General features: G+C 39.4%; 1 protein-coding gene across 1 annotated transcript in view; it reads left to right on the top strand.

Annotated features, from left to right (window-relative positions):
- Positions 1 to 21271, top strand: part of LOC145979413 (lachesin-like) — a 287347-nt gene that overhangs the window by 205531 nt on the left and 60545 nt on the right. The window contains exon 3 of the mRNA XM_083112296.1: positions 14575 to 14756. Coding sequence (XP_082968422.1) covers positions 14575 to 14756 — 182 coding nt within the window. The remainder of the gene's footprint in view (positions 1 to 14574; positions 14757 to 21271) is intronic.

Below are 21271 nucleotides of genomic sequence, written 5' to 3'. Positions count from 1 at the left end.
ATGCACTTCAATGCATCAGTTGATGCATTTTGATGCACCAGAATGCATCTTTTTTGATGGTGCACTTAAACGTTTCGTCTGAGTTACATAAACTCTGTAGCTGAGACCAAACGTTTAAGTGCATCATCCAAAAAGATGCAGGAAGGTGCATCAAGGAACATCAACTGATGCATTGAAGTGCATCTCGACTGAAATAAATCGTCACTTGAATCAAATGATGCACTTTGGTGTTTCTTTCACGACATACGAAAATACACCCAAATGCATCAAAAGTTAATCTGATTCTTTGAAGAAGACTGAAACACACTTTAGTGCATCAATCGATGCATTTTGGTGCATCAATCGATATGATGAATTTGGTTTTCTGTGTGTAGAGTTTAAAGTTTGATCCGACGGGCATAGAACCCGGACCCCTTGATTACAAAGCGATGGAGTTACCACTAAGGCATCGAAAGGTCCGCATGTTTTCTTTGATGGCCAACATAAATATTCCTGTTGACTCAGAGGTCATGATTGTGTCATTTGTTATGTGATGAGTTCCAATCTTGACACAAATTTAATTCAATTCTCTCCTCGCAAAAGCTCCTTGTGTGTTTCTATACTGTATTAAAAATGTACAAATCACGCGCAAAAATGAAATTAAAGACCTCGGAGTGACCTTCGACCAAGCTCAAATTCAATAAGCATATTGAAACTGTTTTAACGACGCATTCAGAAACTTAGGTTTTATAATCCGGTCAAGCCACGACTTCACGAAAATAGAACCAGTGAAAATACTTTACTATTCCCTCGTACGTCAAAACTAGGATATGCGTCAGTAATCTGGAATCCCACTCAAATAGACTTAATTCATAAACTAGAACGTATTCAGTCAAAGTTTCTTAGATATCTCAAATTCAAAGCCTGTGGAGAATATCCAGCATTCGATGCATACGATAATCTAGTCTCAGAGACCAACTTCAGCAAACTAGCACTCCGACGACAAGTAAATGACCTGCTCTTTCTGTATAAAGTAATTAACGACATAATAGACGATTCCAACTTATTATCAGAGGTATCGTTTAATGTTCCCAGTTCCAAAACACGCCCGAAGCACAAAATCTTTCATTGCCAGAGAGCGAAAACATCAATTCTTTCTGCCTCTCCGGTGTGGAGAGCGTGCAACTCTTTCAACACAATTTCATGTGTAAATAACACGATTGATATTTTTGCAATGAGTTTGTACAATTTTAAAAATACTATTACTGGAACACTGAATCTATTGTAGTAATGTTATGTAATTAGAGCACTATACTTGGGCTCAGCCTGTTGAGCTCTATCAATAAATAATAGCTAAATAATACAAGCATTAGCCTACTTTACGTTGCTTCTTACGATGTTCCGAAGAAATACAAGACGGATTTTTGCACGCTGACTTGATTCCCTGCACGCTCACAAGAAGAAGACAATGAGAGAACCCCCGAAGAATGCCCAGTAGGGTGGAACGAAAAGAAATATATTTTTTAAGAAAGAAATTCTAAGAGTGCGAGAAAGTTGCCTTTCGATGTAAAAAAGACAAAACCAAAATTTGATGGTGATCGGAGAATGTCTTAAGGTGCCGCAAGTACGATAAAGTTTCACAAATTTGATTTTTTTCTCTATTTCAACCTTTTTCTCTAGTTTCTTATTTTCCCAAATTACAAAGTTCGTGCTTTTTATGCCTTTTTATTAATAGAACAAACCTATTTGGGGGGGTGTAAATTTATGGTGAGGATAAAAAATAATTATTAAAATATTAAATTTAAAACCCCCCAAAAAATGTATGTTCTATTAATAGAAAGGCATAAAAAGTACGAACTTTTTGATTTGGGCTTTTATAGCGCAAAAAAGAAACTAGAGAACAGGTTGAAATAGAGCAAAAACATTCAAATTTATGAAACTTTATCGTACTTGCGGCACCTTAAGACATGCTTCGATTACCATCAAATTTCATTTTGGTCGTTTTTACATCAAATTGCAACTTCTCCACACTATTAGAATTATTTTTTCTAATTTTATTTTCGTTCCACCATAATGCCCAGCTTCCACCCGCATATATTCGAGGGTATGCTCTTATGTCCCGTTGCCTAAAAAGACCAGGACGTTATTTGCGTGAATGTCGGTTCCCACGTTTTTCTCTTCTTTATTGTTTATATTTTACAGGTTGTCCCGATTCTACAGGTGTCTTGTGCAGACATTCTGCAGGATCAAGTGCCAAGGCTGATCGGCAGTTCTGGACAGCCCCGGTTTACAAACATATATTACAATAAGTATATACATGGATAAGCATTCTGGCATTATATGAGTTATAACACCATTAAGCCTTGTTTCATGATATTAAAAGAATAGCGAAGAATGCAAACAAGAAAAAGGAAAACAGAGAAGAGGAAGAGGAAGGGATTATCTACGAAGTGAAGTGTAAAGAATGTCAGAGTGTGTATATAGGAGAAACGAAAAAAGAGGCTGAAAGACAGGTTCAAGCAACATAGGGATGATGTACGACTTAGGAGAGAGAGAAATGCAATATTTAAACACACGAGAGAAACAGGACATGATATAGAGTGGGATGAGGCTGAGCAGATAGGAAGAGAGAAGAGAATACTAGTGAGAGAATGGAAGGAGGCCAATGAAATAGAGAGGAAAGGAGAAGAAGATACAATGAACTGGAATGGCGGACTGAAGATAAGCAAAGAATGGAAGAAGATGTTAAAAAGAGTGGAAAGGACAAGAGCGAAAGAGAAGAGAAGATTGAAGAGGAATGAAGAAAGAAAGGATAAGGAAAAAGAACGTGAGATAAAGAGTCCAAACCAACTTACCAGTTTAGCTAAATCGCCTGTCAGGTGAAAGTAGAGTTGACAAGGGATGGTTACCTAATGGAAAAAGTTCCAGAAAAAACAACTTTCTAATAATCTTGTGTCTGGAGGGGAGTGATTTTTGTGTATATATGTCTTCCTGTTTTGTACCTTGTTTCATTTGTACTTGGTGCAGAGTCTGAAGAAGACCTTGCTATAAGGTTGAAACGTTACGTTTAGTTTATGTTTTTAAAACAAAATAAATTTCTGCCTTGGTCAGCATATTGTGTTTTTCATTATATGAGTGTGTAATAATGTATATAAAGGAAACTAGAATAAATAAAGTTATGTAGAAAGGAAAGTAGGAATAGATTATATTATAAGTGGCTGGGTATAATTAAGAGGAGCAGGTATATTGTAATGACTTCAATAAGAAATAACTATTCTGGAAGCTCCAGGAAGGGTAGGTCCTAGGATGCTTCAGAATAGGTATGTGGGTTAAGGTGTAGGTGGAAGAAAGTAATTATTGTTGAGAGAGTGTTGAAGTTAATGGTTCTGTGTGTATATAATGTTGCCTAGTGAAAATGTAAAATTTAAGTTAATGGAGAGTTGTGGGTACTTGTCTGGGTGATTCCAATGGGTCCAGGGTTCGAATCCTTTGAAGATAGTCTCTGTGGGTTTCTCCCGGGAGCCTCGGAGGTCTGGTACGTCTCCTCGCTTCTGCCTCCTGCTTTCCGGTCGAAATTGTGTACAGCTGACCGCTCAGGAGAAGAACCCTGACGGAAGTGAAGTGACGTAGCAGCAGGCGAATCCACTATTAGGGTCGGGGGTGTGCACCCTGAGTGAAAAACACATGTGGGCTTGGTGTAACCGGTGCAGCGACGCAAGTCGTTTAGGGGTACCAGAAGTTCTCTTTTACTGGACAAATCCTGTTTTTCGGATACTAAAAGTGCTCCGGGCGGGTTTTTAGGAAAATTTGGAAATATCCGATTTTTTGTGGTATAGACAACTGCTTAACTTCAAGATTAGTAACAAAATGTTGTTAATATTGCTTCCGTTCTCAATTTCAAAGTAAAGAAATATTTCACTATCAGTTGCAAGCGCAAAGAAAAATTGTTGGATCTTTGCATCTCTTCTGTTGTCACCGCCGCGCCACGTGAGGTTTTGATTTCAAAGCATTTGTGACATCTACCGCGGCTCTTGGTGAGCAGCAAGTTTCTGACAATAGGTAAGAGTATGCAATTCGCCGCTGCTTACTTTGATTTGAGTTTCATGACAGAATTCAGAAATAAACAGTATTTTTTAACTGCTGTACTCTTCGTTGGTACATGGCAGTGGAGAAGTGAAGTGAAGTGTCGATCAGCGATCTGAACCATGCCAAAATGCAAATGTGTTTTAGTGACGTCTTACAAAAACTGTTTCCTGACTTTAGGCGTGGAAAAAAAACTCCGAGGCAGAATGTCAATTTATGTTATTCTTTCAAAGTAAGAGACCAAGCTTCACAACCGTATAATATTAGGAGCATATTGAAAAAATATTAGAATATTAAGACATTGCCTACAATGAGGCCTATTATTAGTTATACGGAAAAGGTGTAAAATTATTTTACAGGGGTGTGTGATCTATAAGCCCACCAAAACACCAGTATGCACAAAACGTGTGTCTTCGCCTAAAGTTAACAACATTTTGCAATCTAAAAATGCCTTCTTTTTTAAAGTTTGTCATCTGGTAATCCTAAAGTCGTTGCCGTATATTCTTTTTAAAATTCTTTGAAATACGGCCGCGGTGGCTCAGTCGGTAACGCGTCTGACTACCATGCTCAAGGTCCAGGGTTCGATCCCCGGCCGGTTCAAATCCGGGAACTTTTCTAACGTTGGAAGCGGCCCCGGCGCCCACCCAGCGTCGAATGACATGGGTACCTGGGGGAAACCCTGGGAGGTAAAGGCGGTCAGGGGAGTGATGCTGATCACATCACCCTCACTCATGACCGGTTCGACAAAGTGTGGGGCGTTACTCCCGCACCCCCTATACGCCTTCATGGCGTGGTGCTATGCACAGGGGAGCACTTTACCTTTTTTTTACAGTCTAAATAATGCATAGGATAAGCAATACAAAAGTATTCTGGCCACTGAAAGAAAAGCAGCAAAGTGTTGCTGCGGATACTCGCTCTGCGTGATTGACGCAAATCAACTCTCACGCACTTCGAAAAGCCGCACCGGAATGCTTTCTGCTACCCCTAAAATCTGCAAATGGACCGATCCTTTCCTTCACACCCGCTCCCCGTCTCCCCTCGTTTGGGGATCTTCTCGTGAGCGGTGAGCTGTACCTTCCTCTAGAGGCTCCTGGCAGTGGTTTTTCATCTTCTACTTCTTGGCGTTCTACTACTTGCTCTTGGCCTTCTTCCTGGGCCCCGGGAATTGGGTTATGTACTGTGAGTATCTCCGATCGGCGTGGTTGTCGTTGTGGCTGTGGCTGCGGGATAAACGCTCACAACAATAAGGAATAAATTAATGAACACATAAAACAGAAGAATATCGCAATAAAATAAGAAAAACTAAATATGCTGACCAAGGCAGTAATTTATTTTTTTAAAAACATAAACTAAACGTAACGTTTCAACTTTCTAGCAAGGTCTTCATCAGACTCTATATCAAGTACAAAAGTAACAAGATACACAAAAGGGCATTATATATACACAACCATTACTCCCTCCAGACTATTAGAAAGTTGTTAGGAACTTTCTAGCAGGTGGCTTTCACTTGCCAACTGAACTTTCACCTAAAAGGCTAAACATAATTACTTTCATATAGAATGTGTTGGACTCTTTATCTCACGCTCTTTTTCCTTCATTTTTCTTCCTTCTCCTCTCCTCTTTCTCTCTTGTCCTTTCCACTCTTTCCAACACCTTCTTCCATTCTTTGTTTAACTTCAGTCCCCCATTCCAGTTCATTATGTCTTCTTCACCTTTCTTCTGTATTTCCTTGGCTTCCTTCCATTTTCTCACTAGCATTCTCTTCTCCCTTCCTATCTGCTTAGCCTCATCCCACTCTATGTCATGTCCTGTTTCTCTCGTGTGTGTAAATATTGCATTTCTCTCTCTCTTAAGTCGTACATCATCCCTATTTTGTGTCAACCTGTCTTTCAGCCTTTTTTCCCCGTTTCTCCTATGTACACACTCTGACATTCTTTACACTTCACTTCGTAGATAATCCCTTCCTCTTCGTCTTCTCTTTTTTCCTTTTTTTTGCTTGCATTCTTCGCTAAATAAGAACTAAAACAGAACACCGCGCGAATCGCAAGCACAAGCCAAAAAGTGCGCTTTCACCCTGGGAACAAAATCAAGTCAAAATCCAGGGAAAACTGTCACAACATTGCATCATATATTTTGACCTTCATGCCCCAGCAGACAACAGATAATACAAACTGTCTCTGCATTCTGTCCCAGTAATCTATGGCGCAAAAGCTAGTCTCTATGACTCGAGAAGGCTCAACCAGTCAACGCGTGAGAGGGAAAGTGAATTCATGGAGGGGAAAACGCCGCTGCAGCTACCAGCCTTTTGCAGCAGCGCGCTCTGCTTTACTTCCACTCGTTTTCTTTCCTTCTCTACCGTTCCGTACCGCCTTGCTACATACAGTCCCGAGACAAAGTGTAGAAGCAACACCTTTCTCTTCCTCTGCAGAAACCGCCACGTCGGCTTACGAACCGGGATGACGTATTTCCGGTCCGAATCTGCCTCATTTGAATAAGGTTGCTGTACTGTGTACAACTTTCAGATCTTCGGATTGCTCTTATCACGCTAGAATTGAAAGATAATACCGTACATGTTGCCTTAATGTCTTCATGAGCCTGTATATTAAAAGATATTTCAGGATAGCGAATGAAACAGTTTTATTGACGATGCGAGGGAAAATTGAAGGTCAAAAGTAGACGTGATTATAGAGTAGGCTGTATCTTCGTGCACAATTGCGCTACCATTGCCGTACTTGATACTTTTAAACACATGGTTGTCTTTCGTGCCAGACGGCAGTGTGTTTGTTTTTCAGGCTGTTTAAATACATTAAATACATAGTCCGTCATTTGCATTTCGTCTCTCCCTCTCTCTCTCTCTCTCTCTTTCTCTCTCTCTCTTTCTTTCTCTTTCTCTTTCTCTCTCTCTCCCTCTTAACTCTTTCTTCCTCTCTTGCGTTCTCTATCTTTATTTTCTTCATTCTCTTTCTCTATCTCTTTATCTCTCTCGTCTTTTCTCTATTTCTCAATCCATCTTCATTTTTCCCTTCTTCTTATTTGTTCCTACTCTGTTCTTATCAGGTCCTTTATCTCCCTCACTCTCTTATCTAGTACTTTATCTTTTCCTCCCTCTCTTTCTATGCTATATCTCTTACGTTCTCTCATTTTCTTATTTTCATATTCTCTATGTCGTCGTCCCCTTATCCTCCTTGTCCTCTTTGTCCTATTCTCTGTCTTCTTTCTCTTATTCTCCTTCTCCATCTATGTCCTCTTTCTCTTATTCTCTCTGTCTTCTATCTCTTATTCACTCTCTGTCTTCTCTATCTTATTCTCATCTCTGTCCTCTTCCCTTATTCTCCCTCTCTGTCTTCTTTCACTTATTCTCCCTCTCTGATTTCTTTCTCTTATTCTCATTCTCTCTCCTCCTTCTCTTTTATTCTCCCTCTCTGTCCTCCTTCTCTTATTCTCTCTCTGTCCTCTTTCTCTTATTCTCTCTCTCTGCCTCTTTCTCTTATTCTCCCTCTCTGTCCTCTTTCTATTATTCTCCCTCTCTGTCCTCCTTCTCTTATTCTCTCTCTGTCCTCTTTCTCTTATTCTCCCTCTCTGTCCTCTTTCTCTTATTCTTCCTCTCTGTTCTCATTCTCTTATTCTTCCCCTCTGTCCTCTTTCTCTTATTATCTCTCTGCCTTTTTCTCTTATTCTCCCTCTCTGTTCTCTTTCTCATATTCTCCCTCTCTTTCTCTTATTCTCCCTCTCTTTCCTCTTTCTCTTATTCACTCTCTGTCTTCTTTCTCTTATTCTCCCTCTCCGTTCTCCCTCCCTGTTCTCTTTATCTTATTCACTCTCTGTCTTCTTTCTCTTATTCTCCCTCTCTGTCCTCTTGTTTCTCGTCCCCTATTTTCTATATTCACTACCTTTCTCTCTCTCTCTCTCTCTCTCTCTCTCTCTCTCTCTCTCTCTCTCTCTCTCTCTCTCTCTCTCTCTTCTCCGTTCCTTCCGCCAAGACAGAAGCTCCTGGCGTGCATGTTGACTCCACCGATGAGTGGGCGGGGTTTGCAAACTGTCCTGTTTCTCGTCTCGCCTGCGTGTCGGTTGCAATTACCGTCAAGGGCTCTCCCCGTCACGTGACTACGATGGAGCAACATGTATTTAAACGCTTGAAATGAACCGTGTGTAAACGATTCTTCGGCTATTTCCAGTCAACTGTTTATTCGACTCCCTGCCATTCCTCCATGGCAGGAGATGATCATTTCTGTGAAGGAGCGCCAGTCTGGCTTGGAAGAGATGGCTCCACCTATCACTCAAATGACGTGCGAGCACAAAACCCAACAGATTCAAAGCTCTACGATCATACACATTCTTTTAGGAGGGCAAAAGTCCTAAAACAATAAGGTTATTGAGTATGTTTGAAGTGCACGAAATTCATGTGGCCACTTGAAAAAACCTCTATGTGTAGAAAATGATATTGAAGTGTTGTTGCTAGATCTATATTCTCGCTTCATTTTCTCTCTATTCCTCTGTCCCTATATCTCTAATTTTCTTCTCTATCTCTAAGTCTTCTTCTTTTACTCCCCTCCTTTGTATCTCTTTCCTCATCTTTGTCTTTCTCCTTTCTCTTTCTTCGTATTTCCCCTTGTTTCTATCTCTTTCTCTAACTTTATTTTTCTGCCTTTTCTCTATTCTTTCCCCTCCTCTTTTTCTCGCGTTCTCTCTCCACATCTTTCTTCGGGTTTTTCTCCTCTATTATTAATATATATCTCTCTCTCTAGTGACAACCACATTTTAAAGTATATTTAGTGAGAGCCGCAGATCATTTTATTTTTAAAAGATATATAAAATTTTTAACACTCTTAACTTCTAAGAAATCCATAATTTTTACAAGGACTTGTCACTCCGCTCACATTTTCCTCTCCGCCCCCCTCACAACACTACAGTACCGCTCCGCGCTCTGCAGTCCATACGTGCATACGATAGCGCTCTTTCACAAATACGGTGGGTTTGTCAAGCCTGAATTATTCTCTTTCTCTGTCTTCTTTCTCTTATTCTCCCTCTCTGTTCTCTTTCTCTTATTCTCCCTCTCTGTTCTCTTTCTCTAATTCTCCCTCTCTTTATCCTTTCTCTTATTCTCCCTCTCTGTCCTCTTTCTCTTATTCACTCTGTCTTCTTTCTCTTATTCTCCGTCCCTGTCCTCTTTCTCATATTCACTGTCTTCTTTCTCTTATTTCCCTCTCTGCCCTCTTTCTCTTATTCACTCTGTCTTCTTTCTCTTATTCTCCCTCTCTGTTTTCTTTCTCTTATTCTCCCTCTCTGTTCTCTTTCTCTTATTCACTCTGTCTTCTTTCTCTTATTCTCCCTCTCTGTCCTCTTTCTCTTATTCACTCTGTCTTATTTCTCTTATTCTCCCTCCCTGTCCTCTTTCTCATATTCACTCCGTCTTCTTTCTCTTATTTCCCTCTCTGCCCTCTTTCTCTTATTCACTCTGTCTTCTTTCTCTTATTCTCCCTCTCTGTTTTCTTTCTCTTATTCACTCTGTCTTCTTTCTCTTATTCTCCCTCTCTGTCCTCTTTCTCATATTCACTCTGTCTTCTTTCTATTATTCTCCCTCTCTATTTTCTTTCTCTTATTCACTCTGTCTTCTCTCTCTTATTCTCCCTCTCTGCCCTCTTTCTCTTATTCACTCTGTCCTTTTTCTCTTATTCTCCCTCTCTGTCCTCTTTCTCTTATTCTCTCTCTGTCCTCTTTCTCTTATTCACTCTGTCTTCTTTCTCTTATTCTCCCTCTCTGTCCTCTTTCTCTTATTCACTCTGTCTTCTTTCTCTTATTCTTCCTCTCTGTCCTCCTTCTCTTATTCACTCTCTGTCTTCTTTCTATTATTCTCCCTCTCTATTTTCTTTCTCTTATTCACTCTGTCTTCTCTCTCTTATTCTCCCTCTCTGTCCTCTTTCTCTTATTCACTCTTTGTCTTCTTTCTCTTATTCTCCATATCTATTCTCTTTCTCTTATTCACTGTCTTCTTTCTCTTATTCTCCCTCTCTGTCCTCTTTCTCTTATTCACTCTGTCTTCTTTCTCTTATTCTCCCTCTCTGAAGGTACATTATTAAAAGGTTAATGAAAAGACAGAAGTTAAAATTAAGAGTCATTCCATGCGAAATCAACACAGCCTTTGACCTGACCATCTCCGATTTTCATGAAATTTGGGGAATTGAAACTATGCATGGAACTTAGTAACTATGGAAATTTTTAGTTTCGTGCGTCTTGTAATTGTTAAATTATTCAAGGTCAAAGTTAGCATAAATTGCCCTTTTTGAGCCCGCTTAGCTATACTAAATCTGCTGTAACTCCGCCCCTATTTTGCCTAGGAAGCTCAAATAAAGTTTATTGTACAGGGAATTGAATAAGCTTTCCAGTGATATATAACAAGCCTACCTTTGGATAAAAATATAATTTTGTCACGTGACCTTGACTTTTGACCTTGAATATCTCAAAACATGTCATCACCAAAAATCATGAAAAAAATATATTTGGTCCCTCATACCATACTCTAAAACATACCAAAAAATCATTCTGGGACTGCAATGGGATCAGAAGATACAAAATAATATGTGTAACTATGTGACTGATAAAAGCCCCATTACATGAACTATGAAGAGTCAAATGTCCCTTAACACTCCCTACAAAATATGAAGGAGTTATCCTGGGTATAATTGGTCATGAAAGAAATAGGTTAGGCACAGGGAGATTTCTAGCCGTGTGTGTCAAGCGCAGGTCCGGCACATTGTTGACCGCCATATTGAATTCAACGCAAAAATTTCAAAGGAAAGGGGGTGATGTGATATATCAAATGAGGCTAGAATGTCACGAGAAATGAAGTGACGAAGGATTTTCCAACGTATCTTACGCCAGCAAAAAGTTATACACATATCTTTCACTTACGATATATGCACATTATAATGTTGTCAATGTTCCTGTGAGCACACTCGTTGACGTCTCTCACACTCGCATAGAACATTTGGTAATGTAGCATGTGCAACAACATCGCAAGCAGCAACTATGCCTTCTCTCAGATGGTCAATATCAGGAACTTTTAGTGCATGCGGCATTCTCTTCAATTGTTTCTGAAGGTAAAAGTTCTCCTAAGATGTTAGATCTGGGGAATGTGCAGCCTTTTAATAGATCCCCGTGTGCCCATCAATCTACCTAGAAAATTACCATGAAGAAATTGCGAAAATGTCCACATAGTGTGGTCACACTCTGTCCTGTTTCAAAACTCTCGAAAAATGCCATATCCCGTAAGCAAGGGTGAAAAAACCTGTTCACTTAACAAATCCAAGAAGCCCTCACCATTTAAGGTTCCGTTGTTGAATATGGACCAACCATTTCCGTTCGCTATACACTATACCACATCATTAGCTTACCAGCAACAACCATTCGGCTGAGCAAATCACAGGTATTGCATATTATTTTTATTAACTTCACCGTGAACATAAAAATTAGCCTCGTCACTGAAGAATTTTTCATTCCAAAGGAAGTGTCACGTAATTGTTTGAGATACTTTTCCCAATATCCTTCACTATTCAATTATTTGGTGAATGTAGCTGATTAAAATCATATGCAATGGTGCGTATACTTCTTTCTCTCCCAAGATGTGAGCGTAATCTCGATGAGTTCGTAACACGTTAGGAGCATTCCAATGCTTTGTTTTTAACACCTCGAAAAGGAGAAAATGGTTACAAGCATGCAGTAATAAATTTTTGCTGGTTAATCACTTCATTTCTCGTGAAATTCTAGCCTCATTTGATATATCACATCACCCCCTTTCCATTGAAATTTTTGCGTTGAATTCAATATGGCGGTCAACAATATGCCAGATCTGCGCTTGACACATACATAGTTACACATATTATTTTGTATCTTCTGATCCCATTGCAGTCCCAGAATGATTTTTTGGTATGTTTTAGAGTATGGTATGAGGGACCAAATATATTTTTTTTCACGATTTTTGGTGATGACATGTTTTGAGATATTCAAGGTCAAAAGTCAAGGTCACGTGACAAAATTATATTTTTATCCAAAGGTAGGCTTGTTATATATCACTGGAAAGCTTATTCAATTCCCTGTACAATAAGCTTTATTTGAGCTTCCTAGGCGAAATAGGGGCGGAGTTACAGCACATTTGGTATAGCTAAGCGGGCTCAAAAAAGGCAATTTCTGCAAACTTTGACCTTGAATAATTTAACAATTACAAGACGCACGAGACTAAAAAATTTCATAGTTACTAAGTTCTATGCATAGTTTCAACTCCCCAAATTTCATGAAAATCGGAGATGGTCAGGTTAAAAATTGCACATATCTGTGTTGATTTGGCATGGAATGACTCTTAAGATATAAATTGCCCTGACCCAGTGTGCATCCTCCCATGCCTGGCTAACAACTGACTTCTGGCAACCTTTTACATCATTTCTTATGTTATAACCTATATCTTGTCACCTTCCAGTGGTCCGTGGGGCCCGTGCATACCAAATAATTTGTCATGTTGTTCTTATATTATTTTATATTTGTTATAATTATTCGTGATGGATGGCTTATTGAAATTAGATTAAAAAATAAATAAGGGTGTGTTGTTGGTGTGCATAAGTATCATGATACAGGGAAAGGATGTTTTATATATTTTTTGTAAATTTACGTTTTACTCAAGTCAGAGCTCACCCAAAGTTTTTCAAAAGTAGGCCCTGACACCCCCCCTACATTAAAAGAAGCCACACCATGTGGTAAAGATACGTGCCAAAATTGTAAACATTACCTTTGGAGAAATATGGGCATGTGTAGTTATGCTTAATCAAAAACGGTTACTGTTTCTCATTATTGATTCATCTCGGCGTTTTTACTCTGATGACCAACTGAATAGCATTACGTGGCAACAAGTAAGTATTTGGTAGTATTTAAAAGCACTGTGAAAACTAATGTGTAATGTGAGGAATGCAAGTGCTCGTAGAAGTTCATTTGCTCCAGCGTTATGGAGGATGCTGCAGGAGGAAACATCTTTAGCATCCCGAAAATGGCCATTTCGCAGCTTCATTCGGCAATCTCTAGGGACCTAATTTGCATAATCATCCCCGCTGTCCTGGATGGGGCTATTCCTTTGTAAATGTTATCTCTCGCTAAAGTTTCTCTATTTCCGTCATCTTACAGCACTTGTTGACGTCCGCACCTCCTTTCTCAGGATCTCAGGGTCACCTAAAATCAGTGTTGCCACAGTGTGAGGTCAGAATTTCTCTTTCCAAGGTGCAAAATTTCCCTTTTTGGAAAATATTTGATTTGATTTTTTGTTATGAAGCGTCACTTTTCTGCTACTTTTAGCTAAACGTGACGATGAAGATGAGTTATGATATGACGAAGAGAAGCTCACAAAGAACACCCATGCCTTGGCCGAGATTCGAACATGGAACTCCTAGTGTCCTAGCGCTCTGTACTAACCACTAAGCCACGGAGGTGGGTCTTTCACATAAAGAAATCGCATAATAATAATCATATTAAAAATAACTTGAATGATTAATTGGGTATATTTTACTACGCTTATCTACCACTTTTTGGCTAATTGCAAAGATGGGGATGAGTGATGAAATGATGAAACTGATCAAGAGAGGTTCACAAAGAGCATCCATGTCCAGGTCGGGATTCGAACCAGGGACTCCTGACGTCCTAGCGCGCTGTTCAAAACACTACCCCATGGACGTTGGATAATGATGATGATGATGATTAGTATTCTCGTTCGTCCATGTTTATACCTAGGTATGTACGAAAAAGATTTAACAATTAATCACATACATGCCAGCGTGATTGTTTCTGGGTCAGATGCCCCAGGTTCGAATCTTGACCAGGGATGAATGTACGATGAATAAATGAATGCACAATTGAAGACTAGAAGTGGTAAACGTTGTAAGTGCCAAACGCGAAAGTGTTGGGAAATCGCATCGTTCAGCACATCAGCCTATAAGAACGTTCACACTAGTGACCTCTTTACGCGCCCTTTGAACTACTTAGAGAGCTACCAGCCACATTTCAATTTTACCACATTCTAAAGCATGGCACATTTCACAGTTTAACGTAGAAAACGGTGCTTGAATTATTGTGGCACTTACAGCGTTTACCAATTTTAGTCTTTAATTCACTCCTTGTGAACAAAATGAAGAAACCAGAAATATTAATATATATATATATATAAATTATAAATTATATGTATATGTTGTATATATACTTACTTTCGTATATTTTGAAGGGAAATTTCTATTTTTGGCTCAAAATTCGGACCGAATTTTGAGCCAAAAATTGAAATTTCCCTAGAAAATAAAAAAATTTCATCCAAAAAAATAAAATGACCCTCCAACTGCATGATTTCCCTTCAAAAAAGGGAAATTTCCCTCCATGTGGCAACACTGACGCAACTAGCTCTGGCGGGTTCTGTTGCTGCCGGCTACACCTATTATACTTGTAGATGTGGACGTTGAGTCACGTGATTCTCTTTTTCCCTTTTCGCAGGTCGCCGCGGAAGCATGAGCTGGAGAGCCCACTGGGATCACGTTCATTACCCGCGCACAACGCCAAAGCCTCCAGAGCCATCTTTTGAGAGCAAAGGGAACTACTCGCTGACGAACATTACTGTCCAGCTTGGAGGAACGGCGTTCCTGCACTGCCGGGTATTGAATCTCGGAGAACGGGCGGTAAGTTTTCGAGGAACGGTTCTCTGATTCTTTTCAGTCTCCGTGGGGTAGAGGTTAGGGTTCTTTGGTTTCAGTTTTGAGTAAAGGGGCTGTTACATGTAACCACTTCCCAATATGTTTCTCTCTATGTATAATAGTGCTACACGAACATTGGTGATTCAATGTTAACTTCGAGACTAAAATCCAGATTCAATCCTAGAGAAAAGGGTGGGGAAGCAGTAGAATTCCTATTCGTCTAGCCGAATCCCGTTACACTTCATTTCCTCTTTTTCTAGTGTGTTTGAATATGGCATTCCTGTCTCTCTTCAATCTCACATCATCCATGTGTTGCTTTTACTTGTCTTTAAGTCTCTTCTTTGTTTCCCCTTTATATACACTTTCACACCCTATACACTCCACCTCGCTGATAACCCTTTCCTCTTCTTCCTCTCTCATTTCATCCTTCTTCTTGATGGCTATACTTAAAACAGTGCGTCCTCCCTTCCTCTACCTTGGTCAAAAACTTAGTGTTTTTAATATGGAAACAAGTTTTAATTATATTACAATTAAAGCAAGGGTTTTCGATAAGTGGATATTCCCCGCATTCATTGAAGAGTGCAAACTGGCCCGATGTGCCGACACACCCAAAATGTTTAATTCAATCAATCAATTCCGCGTTTGAATCTCCCGGCCTGGGCATGAGTGTTCTTTGTGAGTGTCCTCTCATCAATTTCATCATGTTTTCACACATCCTCGTCGCCACGATTAGTCAAAAGTGGAACAAAAGCGACGCTAAATAACAAAAATAAAATCAAACAATGCAAGATCCCCATTTCCAAATCTTTTACTTGCATATATTTCTATTGTGGATATTATCCATTCCTTTCTATCCCGCTAGGTTAATCGCGACAGCGAGAACAAACTATGAATTTATGAATAGATGAGGAGACACAGGACACAACTCGCCTACATAGCGGAATGACTAGCGTGCTACGAAGCCAAAGATTCAATGTTTGAACCCTAGGTAAGGAATGGATGCATAATTCTATTTGACTCGTCAACTTTAATCATACATCCTCATCTCCGCGGTTAATTCAGGCGGTAGAAAAATAATGTCAGATAACCGACATATACAAATTGAATGAAAAGACGAAAACGCACAAAGGCTTTGCCCAGGTTTTGAACCCAGAACTCCTTCTTCGAGGCACGTTGATGCTTTCCTGTTCTATGCGTCTCACCTGAAGTTAGTTCTAACAATAGTTTCTAAAAGTAACATCGTTTAAGTACACGTCGCCCTACGTCGTGGAGTGGTTAGCACAGCGTGCTACGTCAGGGGTCCCGGGTTCGAATCCAAACATGGGCATGGGTGTTCTTTGTGAGTGTCCATTCAACGATTTCATCATATAATTTATCCTCATCTTCGCTATTAGCCAAAAGTGTCAGTAAAATAAAGCAAAATCAATCCTTTACGTACACAGAGGATAGGTCGAGATCCGTAAATGTTCGTTTACCGGTACCTACCATATGTATATGTGTCGTACATCTATTGCCTAGTAACAAGAGCTACGAATACATAAATTGGCCATTTGCACTTTAGATGTTCCGACATAACACCCATCAATAACCAATTAGAATCTAATGTCCTCTCTTTTCCTAGATTTTGAAGGTAAATATCTTAACTGCGTAAAGCTAATAGTTTCTTGTACGTAAAATAGAGACGGAATCTGTGAGGTACACCAAAGAAGTTTATATTACTATTTTGTAGGAAAATTAGCAGAATTTTGAGAAACAACGTTTTTTTTTTTTGTTTTTTTTTTTACAGAGACATATGTAATGATGTTCTAGACAACATACTGTGCTTCGAGTTTGAGAAGAATTTTAGTGAATAACGACAATAATAATAATAATAATAATAATAATATTCGCAGAAAAAGAGGAAATGTTGTTCCACACAACATGCATGGATAATCGGACTGAACTTCTTCCGGATTATTGGTAAAATGACTGCTAAAGGAACTCAATTATACAGAATTTTTAACAATTAACAAGAAAATCAAAGATTCCACAAAAAAATCATTATTTTGTAAAATTTGCGTACGTAGGATCGTATACCGGAGATTTCAAATTCGAATCCCCATTCTTCAATTCTTACCATATTCATACTTGTTTTCGCTATCAGCATTTAGAAACTCGAAGCGCCGCGACTCTATGCAACCTGCACAGTGGCAGCGTCGTTTGAGTTGCATAACTCGCAGGATGTGGCGCTTTATTAAACAGCAATAACGAAACAATTCACAGACGCGAATCCGTATTCAAAGTGAGACCAGCTGCTGGAAGAAGGTTATTGCTGTGAACGAACGGAGAGGGGATGGCGTAAGGGAGAGTGAGAGAGGAGGGGAGAGGAGATAACAGAGAGAAATGCATCAGAATCGAATTCGATTTCAGAAGTAAATATTCCCCAATGATGAACGCATTTCGGATGAAGAGAACGCAGTTCTGTGTTTACGTACGAGCCTTGAACTTTGTATTTGTAAGCGTTACCTTGCGTAAACCAACGCCCTAGTCTATTTTCAATTCAGTGCACAGAGAAATTGTAATCGGCCATGTATCCATAACTAAAACTTGCATTCCATCTGAAAGCATCCAAAACGCTAAATCGAAAAAATAGTGCAATGTAAAAATCATATTTTTTTGTTTTCTTGTTTGGTTATGGAAGCGTATTCGAAAGGTTGTGGGTTCATACCTCATTGTCGGCCAATCTGACTACGCTTTGCTTTTGTATTTATCAGCTAAATGTGATTGCTGGTACAGTACCTTCAACAAAAGCATATTTCGTCTTTCTGTGCAGTTGGAAGCAAAATTAAATTAACAATTCTCGAGTTGTTATGTTTTAAGGCTTGGTCGTACAGATAATGGACAAATTGTGTGTTGGTGTGTAATATTGCTTCTTTATAACTTCTTGTAACGTTCAAAGCTCTTTGTTTTAGTAAAATCACAATGTAAAGTAATTTAGTTTGCTGTTTTAAGTCCACTTTATGTACAAAGGTTAATCGGGAGCGGGCCTACAGTTTAAAGTGGAATCTGAACCACTATGGGCCTCCACCGAGTTGCCACTATGATGGCTTTACAAGTTTGTATATCAATATGTGCTTCTGTATTAACCCCGGTTTGAAACCTGTAGTTGTGTATTGTACACAGTTCCGTTCTTAAACCTTACTGATGCGAACAATTCTGTTGATCTCATGTTGTGTGCTGTCCATTTTCTGTTTGTGATTATCCCTTCATTCATCACCATCCATTCACATCTTCGTGATTAGCCAAAAGTGGCAGACAAGCGAAGTAAAATGAATTAATCAGTGTCTCCCCCCTCTCTCTCTATCTTATTCATTATCCTTTCTCTTCTTTCTCTATTTCTTCCTCTTTCTCTCTTCCTTCTATCTCCTCTTGTCTCCCTTTCCATATTCTACATCTCTTCCCTTCATACTTTTTATTTCTTCTCACCCTCTCTTCTCTCTTCTTCATTTGTCTATCATCTTCTCTTCCGTCTTTTTTCTCCCTCTCTCATTTTCCCCTTTCTGGTTTCTACTTCCCTTTCACCCTCCCCCTTCCTCTATCTCCCTGTCCCTCTGTCTTTGTGTCTCTCCTCCCTCTCTCCACTTCCCTTTCTCCCTCTCTTTTCTCTGTTCCCTTTCTCTCTTCAATATTAGCTAAGAACCGCAGATTCGATGTTTTATCAAATTCGGATTAAAATATTTGAACCTTTCTTAATTGGGGCAGTTTATACCCGTTTGTCAGTTGATTAACTGGTTAATTAAGCTATTGCTGGGAGGGAATTCGCAACCTCAAAATGGAGCAATAATTTTTGGTGAATCCCGTTGACTGGTCTGGTCTCTAGCGTCGATTGAATAATTGAAAATCCAATTTTCAGTTTAAACGTTCAAAGGTGGAGCTCTGGTTCGTTTCCATTATTAAATGCTCATGAATATTTTTGGGGTAATATAGTTTATGCCGTTAACCTAGTAACTCTATTTTTATTTTGTACATTCGAGTGTTTGGGTGATTGATTGTCAGGTAGGCTATCCAGGTATTAAAGTCTTATAAGGTGCACTATTTGAATTTGAATTAAATTTTTTGGGGTGCGTCAGCACTGAGGCTATCTTGCACCCGTCACACTATACGGGGTCCAGCCCCTTATCATAACAAAAATAAAAGCGTGTCTGAAAACTAAAATTTCCTTACATCGGTTAGAAGCTGAGGCTAAAAAGGACGCTCAGCACGAATAAGGACAAAACACAGGACGACACAGAATTATACTGGCCATGGGGTCAGTCGCCAGAGCCTCGTTAGTCTGCAGTCCAGGGTGTACTACGTGGAAATGAGGTTGACCATTGGGTGAACTACCCCACGGTGCACTATGACATGAGTAAAACCAGAATTTCCACGCACTCAAAAACTGTCAAAATAGTCAGGCAAAAGGGCAACTAAAACGTTTGGAAAAGGACCATTGAAAACTAAAAACACATAAGGCCTAAAATTCATCTTTGAAATCTTAATACCTCCACAACAATAACAAAATGATTGTATATTTTTCTTCATTATCTTCTAAAATTAAGCAGATTAACTGACTGATTTGTCTCATTTTTACTTCCCTTTCTGACACTTTTGGCTAATCGCGAACAAGAGGATGATAGTGATATGATGAAATTGATGAAAGGACTATGCCAAACACAAGCGGGCAGGATACAACACAGAGGATTATACTAGCTGAGAGTCCGAACGCCAGAGTCACGTTAGTATGCAAAATACAGTCCAGGGAAGTCAACATGAAAGAGATGGCGTAGTGGTAAAGTCGTCGCCTTGTAAGCAAGGGGTCCCGGGTTCGATACCCGTTGGAGGCACATGGCACAGTGGTTCGGAACGCACTTCAAACTGTAGATTCAGTCCTATTAGCCTTTCTGTGCATACAGTGGACTTTTAAGAAAATCAAACCGTTACACCCCAAAAATAAACATCTCGAAAAATCTATAAGAAGAAAATGTCTATGAACTTAGAGAGTGAAGGGGTGCTTCTACGAGTGGAGTTAATTATTAGGTCATTGCAATTAACGAACTAGCCTTATCTTGCAACCTCAAGACCTAACCGAATGAAACGTAAGGGGAAAGTAGTGGCGGATGGGCTCTCTCATGAACCAGAGTGATTACTTTCTTCTGTTGTATTTTCAGATTCTAGTGCTTACGCGTTAAAAACGTTTTAAAAACTTTCAAATACACATATTTCAAGTATCTGCCTCAAACAAGTAAACACTACTGTGTCAGGCCCGTAGCCAGAATTGATCTCGGGGGGGGGGGGGCTCACGGGTTATCAGGGCGGGCTTTGTAAATCAAGTCAATTTTTCAAAAGTTTAACAGTGTTAAATGAAGATAAATTATGTGTGTGGTGGGGAGGGGGTCATTTAGTTACATAAAGTTTAGAAATATCACACAAATGCTACATTCTTTCTATATCTTTTAAAATATCACTTAAAGTGTTAATTGGCTGCTACTGAAATCATCCCTTACTACACACCACATACTACGTTTCATGATACGATCACACAAGAAAAGATGGACAATATTCAATCATAGTGCCTACTGTACATTCCACTCCCAGACCGAAACAATAAAACTCCCCTTCGTTCCCAAAACTTAGGAGCTGTTAACCTTTGACGCAGATGCGGAGTGAATTTGCATAATAACATGAAAGTCACAGATTTCTGTATAAATGGGAGATCGGAGCATAGGCAACGAAGGTACATATAGAAACTTTCTGAAGTCTAGAGAGGAGAATCTCCTAAATACTTGCCACTACTTAAGACTTCTTATAAACAACATGAACGTGTAGCTTCTGTTCATGCACTCTTAATTTATCTTTCACCAAAGTTGTGAGCAAAATAATTTCTGCTGTCTGCATTTTCACTTTTCACTGCAAACAAATTACACAAAATAGTTTTACCTAATGTCAAGGGAGGGGACTGACGGTAGTTCCAGGGGGGCTGAGCACCCCTTGGCCCCTGCCTGGCTACAGGCCTGTACTGTGTACTGACCTCTTCAATTGCTGTGCTTCTACTTTTTCAATTAGGATTATCTTTAGAAATGGAACGAAAAAAGTTCAAAGAATATAAGTTACGCAGGTAGAAGGAAGGTTCGAAATTCATAGATTTGAAAACTGAATCGAATGATCTAGGTCTTATTGAGGACTGACTTTAATCTCGTAATATTTCCTTGCGAGCTATAACTTTTAGATCTCTCCTCAGGGAATAATAACAGGACGTCCTTATCTCAGACATAAAGTTAACTTTCAGTAAACTAATGTTATTATTAGACCATGCTGGTGGATGTGATATTAAAAGGCTAATTTACATCATATGGGTACTTGGAACGACCTGATCTGATAGACGCTGATGAGGGTGTCGTGGGTAGTTTTGTCTTCGTTGATGGGAAGGGTAATAAAGGCTTTGTCGGGTGTTCAAAGGAGTTTTAGTTCAGCTGTGGATGCTG

This window comes from Lepisma saccharinum, chromosome 26 (assembly GCF_977018435.1).
Source record: "Lepisma saccharinum chromosome 26, izLepSacc3.1, whole genome shotgun sequence".
Lineage (NCBI taxonomy): Eukaryota > Metazoa > Arthropoda > Insecta > Zygentoma > Lepismatidae > Lepisma > Lepisma saccharinum.
The sequence above is the reverse complement of the archived record's forward strand: the minus strand, read 5'-3'. Positions and strand labels throughout refer to the sequence as shown.